Genomic DNA, 18204 nt, shown 5'->3' with positions numbered 1-18204 from the left:
AAAACATTCAACAGTAAGTTCTTGCCCACAAGGAATCAAAGTAAGTAATCACTAGCACGTAGAGAAGGGGAAAGGACCGGATGGTCACCATGAGAGTTCAGGATATGCAGCACAAAGCAAATCTAAAAGACATGATTCTACACAGATCGTTATCTTCTAACCCAACCAATAATATAGATCAAACTAAAGAAAAGTGTAAGTTTTTCCTTTGAAATCTGAGACGCCAAGAGCCTTCATCACAAATAACCTGCTGTAGCTATGGACAGGGTAGTCAAATTTATTTCAAAACAAAAGCTTTGTTGGGCTGCATCAAATGCAGGAGGAAAAAGAATACTTAGGGGCATGGTTAAATTACCAGTGTGCATAACAGTGAGGTATGCCTCAAATAAGCCTTTAAAAACTGAACTATAACATACCCATGCAGTAATATTTTTTCAGTGCTACTAATTAAAAAAAAAAGTAAAGCCTGCATTGGAAATTTACAAAATGGCAGAATTTTGTTTCTCCTACCTTTTGACCCTAATACGTTAATGTACAGATTTTATGACAGGGTCTGTGTTAAAAATCTAAACATTTCCACAAGATTTTAAACATCACTGGGAATCTGAATTTAGAGGAAACAAAATTGGATAAAAGTACAATGCCCGTGACAGCCAACATTATGTAACTGGGCTGTATGAGGTTGTTTAGAAGGCAAGGGTTAAAAAGACGAGAAGATTTTTAAAAATTACCCCCAAAGTTGATGCGCTGATTTGAACATAAGTACACCAGATACTACAGCAAGGGGAAACACTGCAAAAAGGTAATCTATTTACAGAAGAGTGATTTAAAGACATTATGGTTTTTTTTTTTTTTTTTACAAACAGATGTAAGAACAGGAATTGTCCACTTTTTAAAAACTCTACATTTCAACCCTCCACTATTATTATAATTCACTGAACTGCCTGTATCAAAGGCAGTTCTCCCCCATTTGACTCTCCAAATAAATTTCCATCATTTCTTCATCATCAATGGTCCAGGCTCTCCTGAAAAGTCTCTGGGCACAAGTCATAGGAGGGCAGATTTTCGACCTGCAATTAAAAATAAAATCACCAACAACTAGAGATACCTCCCCCACACCCTGGCCCCGCCAAGATTCCCTTCTCTGTGCAGTTCAGTCATCACTGTCCGACAGCGTCTCGTACTGTGCTGAGAGCAGCGGGGCAGGCTCTCGCTCCCAGATCCTGTTCTGTTGGTGAGGAGCTCCTTGGTTCACCGAAGAGGGGGCACATGCAATTGGTGTTGGTGGCGTACTGCTGAGCATCCGCATAGTCAGAGGGTTATAAGGAAACTGAGTTGAGCCTGACAAAAGAAAAATTAGGTTTTCATTGTTAAGAACATAGTTGCTGTTTTGTCCAACTTTCATAGGATGGAGGAGGACAGGATTATTCTACTAAAATAAGTCTTGTGACACTAAGAGCAAAATGGAACAATACAGAAAGGCCAAAGTTTCACCACTTAGATTGTAGCCATTGATAACAGCAGTCAGTGAGAGTCTAAAAGGACTACTAATATGAGTAAGCACAAGAAGTGAGGGTTGCTGAGCTCAGAAGTGAAAGCTCAGGGCTGGATTCTTAAGTCTAAAACTAGCTGTTTCCATGGAGAATCCAAGTAGAACCACTAGATATTAAGCTCTAAGGCTGGTTACGCCAAGAACTTCTTGACTCAAAGATAAATGTACGAGTATAATTCTCAGAGGATGAGGGAGACAAGTACCCAGGAATTTCAGCAGGTTAAGGGACAGCAGGATGCATGTCATTTGCTGGATCTCACTGGGCAGATTTACAAATGTACAAGATTTAGAAGAGGGATATATAAACCTGATAGCACTGCTACCTTCTGCCAGTTTCTACATTTGTTTCATTGTCCCCAGAAAGCCTCCTACAGCTTAAGAAACTCTAAAAACAGAAAACATGTCATCAAGTAATTACTTTCAGAAGTGGTTTAATAATAATTCTTTCCCTAAGAGATCTGAGCAGAAACAATCTGGTCTAGGCTAGAAGTTTTCAAACTAGTACACAACCACTTTGTGTGTGGTGTGAGAATTTTATAAAACAAAAGCCTTAAATTATGCTGATATAATATCCATATGAAATTTATATGTCTTAAGGGGGAGGGCACATTTCAGGTTTTTTCATTGACGTATATGTGTATTTAACTTGGAAGAAAAGGGCAGTTTATAATTCTCTGAAACCCTTAAATCCACAGCAAATATCCCAGTTTGATTAATCCACAGCAAATATCCCAGTTTGATTTAAAAAAAAAGAAAGAAAAGTCTGTTCCTTTTCAAGACTACCATTATCATGGTTATTCAGTTAACAAAAAAAAAAGCTAGGGGGCCGGCCCGGCGGCGCAAGCCGTTAAGTGTGTGCGCTCCACTGCGGCAGCCCAGGGTTCGCCAGTTCGGATCCCGGGCACCCACCAACGCACTGCTTGGCAAGCCATGCTGTGGCAGCGTCCCATATAAAGTGGAGGAAGATGGGCACGGATATTAGCCCAGGGCCAGTCTTCCTCAGCAAAAAAAAAAGGATTGGCAGATGTTAGCACAGGGCTGATCTCCTCACAAAAAAAAAAAGAAAGAAAAGCTTACAAACAGGCACAAAATGGAAAACCTTAATAAATATCCTAGAGTATTGTTTTTCAGCAATTTGTACAGACATAATGAGCCTACAGAAAGATAGCAGCTTTTTAAACTATTCTTCCCATTTCTGACTTTGATTTCTTATTATTTCCCTAAGAACCTTCTCTACTAAGAATGTCTATGTGAAAGGCTAAAGGTGAAGCTGCCTGGGGAGTGGCACTTTACCTTCAGGTAGTTCATGCAGGAACTGAAACCACAGACTTATTTGCTTTGCAAAAATAGCAGCTATTGGGCCGGCCCCGTGGCTTAGCAGTTAAGTGCACGCACTCCGCCACTGGCGGCCCAGGTTCAGATCCCGGGTGCACACTGACGCACCGCTTCTCCGGCCATGCTGAGGCTGCGTCCCACATACAGCAACTAGAAGGATGTGCAACTATGACATAGAACTATCTACTGGGGCTTTGGGGGGAAAAAAAAAAAGGAGGAGGATTGGCAATAGATGTTAGCTCAGAGCCGGTCTTCCTTAGCAAAAAAGAGGATTAGCATGGATGTTAGCTCAGGGCTGATCTTCCTCACAATAAATAAATAAATAAATAAATAAATATTAAAAAAAATAATAGCTGATATTGGCTACCACCATAATACAGAACTGAGGGGAATGGGTGAGAGATTTTTTCATAGCTCTTCCTTTGTTCATAGTAATCAGACCTTGCATTCTTAAAATTTTTAAGATTATATGCACTCAATTTCTATTCTGGAAAGTAGAACCTATTAATGATACAGTAATGGAAGTATAGTTTTCCATACAAAGTTTCTGATTTTAGAAGTACGAAACAAGGCATTGATATAAATTGTTTTGAGGCTCATTTTCTAGCAGTAAGTTCCTCACCTGTTGAAGAGGGCCTATCTTCCCAGGCCCAACCTGGCGTCTGCCTGTGGTAATCCCCTTCTGAATGGACAGAGGAGACTGAAGAGGGCCGTTCAGTTCCTAAGTAGCCTTGCCCAGGGATAGGAGATTTAGATTTCCTGCTGTTTGACTTGCTGATCAGCTTTGGTTTGCACACTCCTAAAAGTGAAATAAATTACTGATATATAATAATTATGTTCTCAACTTAAAAACCTACCAAAATGCTGATGATTATATGATGCTAAGTGAAAGAAGCAGAATGGTAGCATGAAAAATCCAGATCCTAGTACCCAGTGAAGTAAAGATATAATATTTAAAAGAAAGCCAGGGCTGGCCCCGTGGCTTAGTGGTTAAGTGCGTGCACTCCGCTGCTGGCGGCCCGGGTTTGGATCCCGGGTGCGCACTGACACACCGCTTCTCTGGCCATGCTGAGGCCGAGTCCCACATACAGCAACTAAAAGGATGTGCAACTATGACATACAACTATCTACTGGGGCTTTGGGGGAAAAAATAAATAAATTATTAGAAAAAAAAAAAAAAGAAAGCCAGAATTTTCTTGTAGCAACTGAAACAAAAAAGGGGTATGTCCTCATGCCATAAATTTAAAAACATGTAACCAAGGAACGAAAATTTCTGGAACATCATTTCTTTCCTGGCCTTGGAGCACAGAAACTACAAGGAAATTGAAGCAGGTTGACAAAAATCTTAAATCCTAACTACCTCCTCCCCCACCAATTCAGAAGCAAACAGAGTAATTAATACAGCACCCCAAGGAAATAGTATGTCAAAGGAAAAAAACTAGAACAGAAGCCCCTTCATGGCACTCCTGGACCTCAGCAGAAGTTTGGCAAATCTTGGTGGCCCTTTCTGTTTTTTCAGGCTCGGTTTAGTTGGTGACCTCAGCAGTTCACCGAAGTGAGCTGCCCCTGACTGGGCTCTAGAACAAAACATTAAAAAGATCTCAAAAGAGATCAGAGCCCAGGTCCACCAGCAAACGTTTTCCTCCGCTCCAGCAGAACAAAATCACCCTGCCCCAAATCCTTCAGGGTACAAAAAAAAAAAAATGAGTAGAAAGAACTTCTACCCCTCGAACTACATGGAAAGAGAAGAAATGCACTCCTTGGTGATAACAAAGAGAATATAATAGAACAAGTGGAAAAGGTGCTTCGTATACTGAAGAAAACTTCAAAATATAGGAAGCCAGTTTACAAAAGTAGCTCAAAGAAGAGATAACCAAGAAGAATGATGAAAAGGCTTAGAAAATAAAATACAGCAAGGATCAGAATAGACATAAAGAAAAGGGAATTATCAGTACAAAGGAAAAATCTGAGATACTCAAAGTATAAGAAACAAAAAGAGATCAAGATGACTAACCTAATTAGAAGATAACAGAGGACAAAGACTGTCCAGCAAAAAGATAATTGTGTTTCTGAAATGGAGAGCCAAACAAAAGAAATAGAAAACAATTAAAAGGAACATTTAATAGAACATTTCCCTGAGTGTAGAAATCAAACTGCAGATGCAAATGCTCTCCTGTGATCAAGAAAATCTGATACAGAATGATGAATACCAACACATACTGATGGTTAATTTATTGAAATTGAGGAAAAAAGGATTCTTTAGGCAGATAAATTGTCACCTGTCAAAAAGGGGGGCGGGGGATGACACATCTGGCCTTATTTCTTAGACAACAATGAATGCCAGAAAAAAATGTAACTGTCTACAGGATGTTTTGAAAAAAGTATGTCAAGAATATTTTAACCTGCCAAGCTGTCATTTCAAATATAAAGGCAACAAGAAGACATTCTCGAGCATGAAAGATCTTGGAATACAGCACCCTTTTGTGAGAAAACAGAGTGTGAAAACCTTACCAAAAAGAAATGCCATAATAAAAAGATTACACAACCAGGATAATTGTAATTGTGTAACAGTCACCAATATTATAAACCTTAAAATACACACACACACTTAAAATCAATAAAAACCAGAAGGTAAGAGCTTTCTGCTCATTTGAAAACAAATGCTCATCTTTCAGAGCAGGAAGTGAATCTATATTTGTCCTAAAATTAATATATGTAGGTAAAAATAAATAAATAAAAACCCCTAATCTCTTTCATCTTTTTCTTAACCTAAGTGAGATCTTCTACCTGACAATTACAGAGGAAAATAAACCTAAACTAAACCTGAAATATTCCTGACCTTCAGGTAATTTTTTAAGCATAAGAGTTCACAAAAGATTAAGGAAAAAGGTTATATTTAAACATTAAAAGCTTAGACTCATGGTTTTTTGTGTGCTGCCAGCTTTTAACAGGATGTCTAAAATGATCTCATTCTAATATCTATCCTTTTATATGTGTCTGGAATGATGATTATCAAACGCTAGCTTTTTTTTTTTTTTTTTTTTTGGTGAGGAAGATCAGCCCTGAGCGAACATCCGATGCCAATCCTCCTCTTTTTTGCCAAGGAAGATTGGCCCTGAGCTAACATCTGTGCCCATCTTCCTCTGCTTTATATGGGATGCTGCCACAGCATGGCTTGACAAGCGCTGCGTTGGTGCGCGCCTGGGATCTGAACCTGCGAACCCTCAGGCCGCCGCAGCAGAGCACGCGCACTTAACTGCTGCGCCACCAGGCTGGCCCCTTACACTAGCTTTCTGGATGATGTGATCTGAAGGGTTTTTTTTTCTTACTCTTTCTATGGCTTAAAATTCTTTTATACTGAGCCTATCAATTTTATTATGATAGTAAGTCACTTTTATTCAAAAGCAGAATTTGAAATTGTACTTGTATTACAATTACAATGTATGCATACAGACAAGGACTAGATGCAAACAAAAATAAAAACATATACTGAAGGAGTGACATTCTGGGTAAAAATTTTCATCCTTTTACATTTCTGTTCACTTTACTAAAACATCTGAGCAAGTTAAAACAAATTTTTTTTTTTAAGTAACTAAAACCCTCAGAGGTGACTCTGAGCACATAAATGAAATCTCCTAGTGATGCATCAGAACTTGGTACATAAATTGGCTTTTTCTTGGGAAAGGCAGTAGAAAGGCACTAAAATGAAAACTTTACCTGAATGAGGTGATGGGTCCCCTTCCTCTCTCCGTGTCTCACCACTGGTCACAACCGAGGTATTGGCACCACCAGGCACTACTCCCACAGTTTGGGAGAGGACAACTCCATGATCCTCAACTTTATCATCGAAGCTTCCCATGAGAGCCTTCCTGATAATATCTTCTAGACCGAGATTACTGGCAGGATCAGCAAAAGAATGACCTCTAGAGCTAACTGAGCCTGAAAGAGACAACCATAACATTTCTGCTTATTTCTGAGAGGTAGATCAGGAAATACAAGTGAACAGACTGCCTACAGTCCTTCAGGCTACCGCATACACACAGCACCTGGCAAGTTGCCTGAAACACCACTGAGAAGCCCACAGAGCAGCCATCTAAGTCAAAATAATATCTCTAGGAAATCTATTTTTCTTTGCTAAATGAATCAGTGCCCCACTTGTGTTAAAGTTACTCAACAGTTTCCTTCTCTTTTCAGTTCCCTAGTTTCTACACTGTTCTTTAATAGTTTTGATTCTCTTTATTCATCTTTTCAACAAGTATTTATTGAATCTCAATTCACTTTATTGCTCTTGACTATGTCCTCCCTGACTAAATTATGAGCTTTTATTCATTTTTGCATACTGGCGCAGTCCCCTGATATGCAGTCCATACTTAATACATATTTGTTGGACTGCTACACTACCAATTTCATATTGACAAATAATGTATTTTGAATCTTACCTGAGGTAGTGACTGCTGGCAGATTAAAGATCTCAGTTCCTGGCTGAGCAGCTGCTGTATTTAAACAAACATTCAAGTTAATTGAGATGTGAAAATCATGTACACTGAAGAGAGAGACAGTCTCAAAAAAAAGTTCTACAATAAAATTAACCTTTTTATTTTCCATGATCGCAACCTTATTTTTCACCTGTTACGTGAAGATAAAGTAAAAGAAATAATTACGTTTTTAAAAAGGAAATCAGGAAATAAAAAATGAGGTGATGAAGGAAAATAGGAACAGGTGTAATATAACCCCAAGGAGGGAAAGAAACTTTGCACTGCTGGAGACGCACAAATAGGAAGACAAAGTTGCTCTCAGAAGAGGAATCCAGGCTTGCCAGAGAAGAAACCTTGGACTCTAAGATGACCCCTACTTACATCGGCAGGTTTGAGGCGGCCTGAGAGTAGATCCAGGGGAAAGACACCTCAATGAAAAGTATGAAAATGACAAAGTATTTCCCTACCACGGTTAACTGGAAACTATTCTTACATTCCCAGATGAGACAAAGATTCTGCCTGTTGATTCCTTTCATTCCTGCTAATTGTGCAATTTGTAATTTGCACAGTTTGAATGACAATAGCTGAGACAACCTGGCAACTACCTATATAAAGCATTGTGCCAGAAATAGAAGGAATTTGGGAACATAAATGGTGTTTTCATCACATCTTCCAACTTGATGCTGAGAATTTGAAAGAAAGCATATAGGTGGCTAAACAAATGATGTCCCAGAGAATGTGGAGAACGTGGAGTTTGGGATGAGATCGCAGAAAGATGGACTTTTACCTAGGGATGAGAGCTATCTGTGAAGATGGGGAGTGCATGTGCCTAGAAGCTAACTTTCTTGATCAGGAACCTTTAAACTGGCAAGAGGAGGAGAAGAATCTCCAGGAAGAACTATAAAACAATGACTACAGTTCACAGTCTTCTTACTTATGGGTCAGGTAACACTTATGGTAAATAAACTGAACCTAAAATAACACAAAGTGATAAATACAGCCTTGTAATTATCACAGAAGTTTGTGCAATAAGACTCATTCATTCATTTTCCAAATATTTATCAAGCAATTATTCGGTTCAGTCATAATAAAATAACCTTTCTGTTGATCAAAAATTGTCAGATGAAGACAGTTTCATATAGTTCAACCAGTGATAATACTAAGAGGCTGTACTTACAGTGCACTCCTTCCTTTACCTAGGGAGCTTACAGTTCAGTGTGGTACCTTCTGAGGCCATCAAATCTGATTCACCTGGGCAGCTCAGTAAAACTGCCAATTTCCTAGATCCTGGGGCCCTATGATTCATCTATTTAACAAGCACTCCTGGTGATGGATGGATGGATATTAAAGTTTAAGGACCCCCGGTTTAAAACAGATGGGCAAACTTACGAGAACACGATAATTACTCAGAAATGAGGAGAAAGGAAGATAGATATATGAGAGCTGTTTAGGAGGCAGACTTAACAGGAGGAAGCAGCACCATCAGGAGGTGAAGAATGAGGGATAGGGAGGATTGCCAAGAAGGTAATTAGTGGAGCCAACCATAAGGTAAAGGTGGTAGGGAAGGAGGAGGAACAAATTTCTCTGTGTGGAGAGGTAGAAAAATGTTAATTTAATTTTAGACATTTAAGGAGCCAGTAAGATATTCAAGAAGAAATGAGGTCTGCCAAGATACATAAGCAGAGCTTAGTAGAAAAGCTGAACTCCAGATATAAGTTTGGCAGTTTTCAGCACCCAGTTTAAACCCCGAGAGTGGATGAAATGACTCAGAAATTATAGTGCATGAGGAGAAAACTGGGAAAACCAACATTCAAGGGCCAGGCAAGGCAAGACTGTGCCTCTAAGGATAAGAAATGGCCAAAGAAGTAAAGAAAACAACAGGAGAAAGTAGTATCTGAAAGCCAAGAGAGGAGAGTATTTCTGGAAGAGGAAAGTGGTTCACTAGTGTCAAAGGCTGCAGAGAGCTCAAATAAGCTTTCAAGCCTTAAGGTCTTTGAAGAATCAAGTCACTGATGTCCTCGGAGGGGAACACTGAATTGAGAGACATGAGTTGAAATGAAGCTGTCTTGGTTGATGATGGCTTTCATTTCTCAGTTCTGCTTCCCTGTGCGGACTGAATGTGCCCTCGGGTCCCATGAGCACACTCGTTCCTTAATATAATTCCTTAATTGTCCCTTTCCACAATCAAAGAGTTCCTGCAATCAAAAACAATCCCAGGGGCTGGCCCTATGGCCTAGTGGTTAAATTAGGCACGCTGTGCTTCGGTGGCCCGTGTTCAGTTCAGGGGCACAGACCTACACCACTCGGCAGCTATGCTGTGGCGGCAGCTCACATAGGAAACAACAGAGGAAGGGCCGGCGTAGTGGCTAAGTTCACGCACTCTACTTCAGTGGCTCGGGGTTCGCAGGTTCAGATCCCGGGCGCGGACCTGCGCACTGCTTATCAAGCCATGCTGTGGCAGGCATCCCACATATAAAGTAGAGGAGGATGGGCACGGATGTCAGCCCAGGGCCAATCTTCCTCACCAAAGGGAGGAGGATTGGCAATAGATGTTAGCTCAGGGCTAATGTTCCTCACCAAAACAAAAAACAAAAACAAAAACAGGAAGATTGGCACAGATGTTAGCTCAGGGTGAATCTTCCTCAGAAAACAAAAAGAAAAGAAAAAAATCCCAGACTAAAGCAATTTTGTTAGTACCTGCTAAGCTTAAGACATTAATAAATTTTATCTTCTCTTAGAGTTAGGTACTTACTTTATTATACATTTTCAGAGAGTAGAGACCATCTGTCATTCTAAAAGCACCCAACATAGTACCCTGCTCAAGAAATGATTGTTGATTTAGTGAATGAGAGAGCTACTGCCTAAGGACAATGGAAAACATTAGATGAAAGAAGAAAACTATAAAGTAGGCTTATTCAATTTATACGTGGCATTTACCTGTCAAGAATTTTTTTCCCTAAAATAGCAAGACAAAGTCTAGAGAGGATGAGTGCAAACCACACAAAAGTGAAACAACTGGCTGCTCTAAAATCTGTATGTTTCCATGCTCCAACAGATCCATCTCTGGGTTCTGAAAGAATCTGAAAATGAGAGCACTATATTTTTGTTGGTGACATTTGAGGAGGTGTAAATAACAGATGAAACCACTGAAGACTGGAGACAGAAAAATGTAATGATGACATTAAAAAATAAAAGAAGAAGAAGAAGAAAGGATATCTGTAAGCCTGATAGCAATTCTGGTCAACATTCTAAAATATTTATCTTTTAGATGATTTGTTGCCACTTAAAAAGAATCTGGTAATTAAGAGCTAGGATAAGTTCACAAACAGTAAGTGACACTGGGCTCATCCTTTTTTCTCTTTGACGTTCAACCCTTATTAGTCACAAAGTGTCACAGATCCAAACACACATACACCTGGCAGTTTACAGTTCCTAACCCACAATTTCCTTTCTTTTGACAGGGCCAGGAGACTAGTAGATCGTAGATCACAGAAACATGGCAGACTGTGGTATACCTAGATTTCTGCAGGGCATCCAACAAAGTCTCTCTGTATCACTGGATATACTTGAGGAAAAGACGGATAAGACTGAGTGATAGTGTGAGTGTACTGCATAACAGAATGCGAGCAAGGCTCTGATTAATGCATGCACATCAACCCAAAAGAAAGGTCTGGATGCCACAGAGCTTTATCCTATTGGATAAGCAATCTGGTAATGATGCTATGAGTACAGAACTGTTAGAATCTAGTTAGTACCTCATTAGAAGCATGGACTCTGGAGTTGGAATGCCTAAGTTTGAACCACAGCCCTGTTACTTACTAATTATGTAACTCACACCAGTTAGTAAACCTTTCTGAGTCTCTGTTTCCTCATCTACAAAATGGAGATAATTATAATAGGTAGCATGTAGGGTTGTTGTGAGGATTAAATGAGTTTATATATATATATAAACATGCTTAGAATGTGCCTAGAGCACAGTAAGTGCTAGAGCATAGTAAGTGCTATATATATAACTGTTTGCTACCATCATTATTGGTGTTATTAAATTTTTAGATGGCGAGTTTATCAGATTTTCAGATGAATTCTGGATGACCGAACTGAGACCCAGAAAGACACTGGCAGGGTAGAAAAAGTAGTTGGAATGGTGCAAGCACAGACAGCCTCATCCTGTACTTGGCGCTAGTAATACAAAAGTATAGCAAGGGAAAGGGATGGATCAAGAGCAGCACATCAAAAGAGACCTTGATATTTATATTGATACTAAGTGCACTATAACTTAACCGTGTATAGGTTGCCAAAAAAATCCTAATACAACTTTAGACTCCCTTAATAATGAGGAATTTAGGACAGATCATACCACACCACTCAGGACCTACTGAAAGGCTAAGCTAAATAAAATGCTTTTAGTGGAGAGCAACTGAGACGGGAGAACCACACCGTATGATGAAAAACTGCTGAAACTGGGGACGTTCATAGAGATAAGACTCAAAGAACATGACTTGTCTTCAAATAGCTGAAGAGATGTCATGTAGAGATGGCCGAAAATGGGTTATCAACATGGATAAAATGAAGACCAGTGGGTAAAAAACTATGAGAGGTAATCTAGCCCCACATAAGAAAAAAGGTTCCTAGACTCAGCACTGGTCCACAGAGAAAATGGACAGCTTTAGGAGGTAGCAAGTTCTTGCTCACTAATAGGAAATCTTCATGTTCTGGCGGACATTTGAGAAGGAACTTTAGGATCAGATGTGGTTAGATAGATGCCTATAAGAGCCTTCAAACTCAAGGATTACACGAGAGGCAACATTGGAGATATCATTATTAATGTATGTTTTATTTGGGGTTCATGAAAGAAATCCCACTTACCCATATCAGAGTCACCTCCACCAGAGGAGTTCAACTTACGAAAAATCTCTTGCTTCTTTGATTTAACCATGGGTGATGTGTTTTCAAGCTTGGTGAAGAATGAAGGCAAGTAGCTTATACTCCCTGGTGAGCGGGAATCATTCCTGTTAGGAACACAGTTATGTCTGTTATCATCATACAGGATTGGAGTACACTCCTAACCTTGGGGACTTTCGTATCAATAATAATAACAGTCATACAGTATTTGGGAACACTAGTACCTCCCCAATCTTGTGTTTGTGGTTACAACACTAAGGAGCAATATGTGACCATAAGCCAGTTACTACATCACATTTGAGGACATAGTCAAATACTTTAACACTCAAAGATGAAACCATAAAATAAGCACTGGAATGGGGATAATCTAGAACAGAGATGCTTAACAAAGAATGAATAAGCAGCAAATGAATATTAACAGGAAAACTCAGAATAGCTTATTATGATGCTGTCTGCTGAACGGCACAAACATTGATATATTTATGGTTACCACATAAACTGGGAACTAAAAGCAGAATTAAGTTTAAGTAAAATGAAATTAAAACTAATAGCATATTTGCCTATAAGATAAGCAAGAGCTCACATCTAAGCAATCAACAATTGGACTTGAACAAAATAGCTACAGTATCGAAATAAAACGGTCTATTTGTTAGAATTATTTCAAGCCTCCTACCAGATGAGCTGAGTTTCATGTAAAGGGTTTCATATTTCATTGGCAGCTTCCTATACTAACACATTTAAAAAAAAAGAAGTTTTGGGGCCGGCCCGGTGGCGTAGTGGTTAAGTGTGCTTTGGTGGTCTGGGGTTCACAGGTTCAAATCCCAGGTGTGGACCTACATACCACTCATCAAGCCATGCTGTGGCAGCATCCCATATAAAAAACAGATTAAGATGGACAGGGATGTTAGCTCAGGGCTAATCTTCCTCAGCACAAAGAGGAAGACTGGCCAAGGGATGTTAGCTCAGGACCAATTTTCCTCACCAAAGAAAAAAAAAGAAGAAGAAGAAGAAGTTTCCTCAAGACCAACAAGGATCTCGCTAGAGCCAGAGATGATAACAGAGAACATATGGAAGGCTATTGATAACCTAATCTGATCATGTGGATTCATTCATTTGTCATTCAAACATGAGAACGCCTACTACATGCCAAGTAAGATAAATAAGGTGATAGGTAGAAAAATGAATAAATCATGGTCCCTGTCCTCAAAAGAATCACAAACTTAGGGGAAAACGTGTAATGTATAATTAAATTTAATATCATTCCCTTTCCAAAAATGGATTTTCTTCCTCATTTCATTGAAAGGTACCAACATCTATTTGGTTGCCTATAAATATATACAGTAAGGAAATAACTTACAACACATTGTAAGAAATGCACTAACAGTGTAGAGTGAGACAGACCTTGGTTTAAAGCTGGACTCTCCCTCTGACTTTATGTGACCATGGGCAAATCATGTATTCACCTCTCAGAGCATCAGGGGAGGGTGTTCCACACCAAGAAGACAACGTGAGTATGAACTGAAAGGAACTCAGGGAACAATAAACAACGTGATGTGGACAGAGAATGAAGCGTACGGGTGAAGTGGCAGGAAATGAGATGAGTAGCATGAACCTGATCATAGAGGAACTCTAAGGCCATGCTAATGACTTAGTGCTTGATTCTACATGAGTTTTAGAGAAATCACTCTGGAGGAAGGGGACCAAATGCCAAATCAAAGGCATGTAATCCAAATGGGAATAAAAATCTAATTATGCCTAGAGTTGGGTCAGGGTTAGAAACTGGTAAGAAAAATATGTAAAGCAGTTCAGCACAGGTGCTCACTGTTACTTCCCTTCCATATATAGTCCTCAGGGCTTGGTACATGGTGAGCATTCAAATGGTGCCTGGATCATTGGGTGACCATACAGACACAAAAAGTCTTTAAAAAAAATCTAGAAGGACGTAATTTCAAGAAGAATAATGAACAATTTTCTTCTATAATCTATTTAAATATTACAATTTTTTCATTAAAATCCACTAGCATTAGATAACTAGGAAAACAGACTAAATGATCCTCTGAGAGTCAGATCCTGACACATAACCCAAAAGAGAAAAAAGGCATTGACTTAAAAACTGAAAGGCACTGTGCACGCACGTGTGCACACACACACACTTATAAATGGGAGCTGTCAGCTAGCAAGTGCACCTCACTCCTCACCTCTGCTCTGCAGGCTCTGCTCCTCTCTGAGACAGTAGCAGCATGCTGTCCTGTTTCTCAAGCACAACTGGAACCTGGGGTGGGGAGATGGGCTCGTAGGCCTCTGAAGAGACATGACTTCTCTCCGGGGATTTTCCAGGCCTAATATTGTAACATATGAAATATTAGATTGTGCTCTGAGGGCTCACCTATGGCTTATCCTAAACAGAAACTGGTTAACTCATTACTTCATTCAAGAGAAGGAATAAAAGCTGCCAATTTCTATCATAAAAAAAGTTGCCTCACAGGGCCGGCCCGGTGGTGCAAGCGGTTAAGTGCGCGTGCTCCACTGCGGCGTCCCAGGGTCCGCCGGTTTGGATCCCGGGTGCACACCCATGCACCACTTGTTAAGCCATGCTGTGGCGGCATCTCATATAAAGTGGAGGAAGATGGGCACAGATGTTAGCCAAGGGCCAGTCTTCCTCAGCAAAAAAGAGGAGGACTGGCATCAGATGTTAGCTCAGGGCTGGTCTTGCTCACAAAAAAAAAAAAGTTGCCTCAGGTATTCACTGTATACCTTGTTACCAAAAAGAGTCTGTTACTGCTGCTTTATCCACGCGTTCCCAGCACATTTGGGGGTCCCATCACAAATTGGGAGTCGCATCACAAACAGCACCATGGGACAGGCCGCAGCTGAGGCTCCATCGGGAGGACATGGTGTTCTTTAGCATCAAACCCCACCATCCTACCCTTGGCCAGCTACTCTGGTGAGCCCTCAAGGGTTTTACTACTGATTCTGAGTCATGATTTACCAGGTCTTTTCCCATTAAGTCAGAAGATAAAGGACTTGAGTACTAAACTGAAACCTAAGGAGTTTGTCAGGTGAGTCAAGAAAAGTTCTAGTTATATCATTTTAAGGCTGAGCAGTTCTCTGCAATTTACTGTTCTTCCTCTAGATACCATGTTGGTAAAGATAATGTGAGATAAACACACTGTTTAGACCAAAAAAAGTTTTTGGCTTAGTGATTATACATATTAAGAGCCACCTGTGACCTTTAACATCTGCTTTTATTACTATTATAGTTATATATATGTATTTAAATAATTATAGCTATGTATGTATATATAATAATATATAATATATAATTATATATGTACATTTATAGATATGTATGGATATATAATATATAAATATATAATTATATATGTACATATCTATAATTATATATATAATTTGTCACTTCCTTTTTTAATCAACCCCATCCAATTCTTAGAAGTGGTCATTTTTGACCATTTTTCTTTTAGGTCTTTGGTGGTTACCTCTAAAACTCTAAATAATCTTATACCTTTCTTGATTTATCAAACTTGAAACAGTATCTATTAACTCCCTTCCATGAAAGATGAAGAACTTGACTATTTTCTGTATGTTTTTGCCCATTTTATTTTAATCTTTAGTTTGTCTCTTTTAACTTTACATAGCATATTCAGCCATTTTTATGTGATTTACAGCATTTACATCCTGTTATATAGAACTCCAGAAAAACTCCTCTGTGTTTTGCTTATAGATTGAAAAATCAATTAATGGTGTTTTACAACACTATGGATTGTATGAACATTTTAAACTATAAAACCAATGAAAGAAATGAATTCCTCATTCAAATGCACAGGTGTAGTGATGTAGAAATTACAAGTGAAAAAGTCAAATGGATTTTCTTTTCATAAATGCCATCAATTGCTCAAAATCTGCCATGTAGTACTTTGCATCTGGAATGGACCATGACTCTGGTATACAGTTTTCTGTTCTCCTTTGGTAACTGAGTTTATTTTTTTTTCAGTTAAGAGAATGTGTTTTTGTCTTATCTTTAAGATAATCCAGCTTCTTGAAATGATTATGTCCGAGATTTGCTTCAAAAGAATCCAGTTTGAGGATGGGGCAAGTGGGGATAAAAATGAAACAAAATTGGCCCTATGCTGATTACCAAAACTGAGCAATGGATACGCAGAAACATATACTCTTCTCTCTACTTTTATTATTTTTGAAAAATTCTACAATAAAGTTTTTTTTTTTAATGAAGACCATTCAGCTTTTTAAATACATTATTCTTACTTTAAGGGGTTGGTAGGCAGGCTGGAGAATCACCTCTGCTATAAATTTCTTTATCATTCTCTGAATTATGGCTTCCACTACTTTGGTTTATCCGTCCACTGTGTGTCTTCTAGATATTTGCCACAATCTTTGACCTGCTGATATCCCAGTCTTATACAAACCTCAGTCATAAAAATTCTCAGCATTTTTATGAATTTTATGAATGTCTGTACTGCTTTACCATAATTTAACATGTGCCAGTGCTTAGTCTACCACCTTGAATCAAAAACCTTGCCTCAATTTTCTAACAATGCAGCCACAGAACACTGAGTAAGAAAATGAGCTCTTTACCAAATGGTCCTGCCATACAGGTAAAATGTGTTTTCCCTCATGGTGCCTCTACTGGCTTCATTTTCATTATTTACTGCCAGCTTCCTAAACATCTATTTCTGCTGACTCAACAAAAACCACTGAGAGAGAAAAACATTTTTATGATTCTGAAGGACCACTCAAAGTGTCCCTATACTACTACCAAACTACACATTCTTTATAACTGTCTTAGCAAACCCACAAACAGAATATAGCATTGAACTTCTGAATACACATTAAAAAGATATAGTACCTGTTGCCCCGACAGTGGACATTTCAAGAATAATATACAGAGGGAAAACCCTCATTTACACTTTCCACGGAATGAAGGTAGATAAGCTTTAGGTGTAAGAAATGAATCCCCTATCTTGTAGATATATTCAAATTGTTTTACTGTTGTGAAATTTACATATGGTTTGAAATAAAGGCCATACCTTCCCCTGGATTTGTCCACAAGATTTTCTGGAGAGACCCTTGAACCTGGTCTTTGATGGTGGACAGACTGAGACTGGGATTCTGGGCTGTAACGATTTGATGTTTTAGTCCTCACAGGTGTAGACACCAAAGCAGATGGTGAATTTTGGAATGTAGAAGTGGGAGGCTGCTGGGGAGGCTGCGAGGAAACTTGATTTCTAGCAAAATCTTGTGTGATAATTTGCTGTGAATGAGAAAAGAAAGAATTGGTTAAACCCACTAAGTACTTGCAAAAATATGTAGCATAAAAAATCTAGACATCTTTATCGTGATTCTATGTGAAATGTGCCTTCTGCATGATCAAAAGAAGAAAAATTAGTAAGATTAATGAAAAACTTACACAGATGTGATCGGCAAGTGTGATCAGTCGATGGGTCCTGGGCACTTGCCCCACCCCCTCGGCCGGTGAAGAAGGGGGCAGCTGCTGCTGTGGAGATGGTGATTCCTGCTGTGGTCGATAGTGATGTAATGGTCCTTCATACTGTCTGGCTTCATCTAATAGAGGACAGACAGATGTCTCACTCCAGGGATGCCCCCGCCTTTCACTCATGATCAAAGATTAAACATAACTCAGAGGAACACGTGAAAGGGATGTGGTACATATCTCTAACCAGAATTCATATCTTAATTTTGAAGAAAAAAATACTTATTCACTGACAGATATCAGAGGACTAGTATAGAATAAAACGTGAGAGCGTAAGTAGGCAAACAAAATTTATATCAACTATTTTCTATATCATTAAAATATAAACAGAAGAATAATCAATAATAGCTTAAAAATCATTTTTCATTAGTGCAATTTTAGATGTTTCTAAAGCAGGCTCATATAAGATT

The 18204-nt window shown here is 39.0% G+C and overlaps 1 protein-coding gene across 1 annotated transcript in view; it reads right to left on the bottom strand.

Moving 5' to 3' along the window:
• Positions 1-977: 977 nt before the first annotated feature.
• NCOR1 (nuclear receptor corepressor 1) overlaps positions 978-18204 on the bottom strand; it is a 156360-nt gene continuing 139133 nt past the window's right edge. The window contains exons 39-46 of the mRNA XM_058559604.1: positions 17711-17865; positions 17331-17554; positions 14463-14603; positions 12229-12371; positions 7327-7380; positions 6605-6826; positions 3510-3686; positions 978-1341 (exon numbers count right to left, since the gene is read on the bottom strand). Coding sequence (XP_058415587.1) covers positions 1154-1341; positions 3510-3686; positions 6605-6826; positions 7327-7380; positions 12229-12371; positions 14463-14603; positions 17331-17554; positions 17711-17865 — 1304 coding nt within the window. The 3' untranslated portion in view covers positions 978-1153. The remainder of the gene's footprint in view (positions 1342-3509; positions 3687-6604; positions 6827-7326; positions 7381-12228; positions 12372-14462; positions 14604-17330; positions 17555-17710; positions 17866-18204) is intronic.

The sequence above is a fragment of the Diceros bicornis genome, chromosome 18 (genome assembly GCF_020826845.1).
Source record: "Diceros bicornis minor isolate mBicDic1 chromosome 18, mDicBic1.mat.cur, whole genome shotgun sequence".
NCBI classification, from domain to species: Eukaryota; Metazoa; Chordata; class Mammalia; order Perissodactyla; family Rhinocerotidae; genus Diceros; species Diceros bicornis.
Note: the sequence above shows the minus strand (reverse complement) of the source record. Positions and strands in the feature narration are given on the sequence as shown.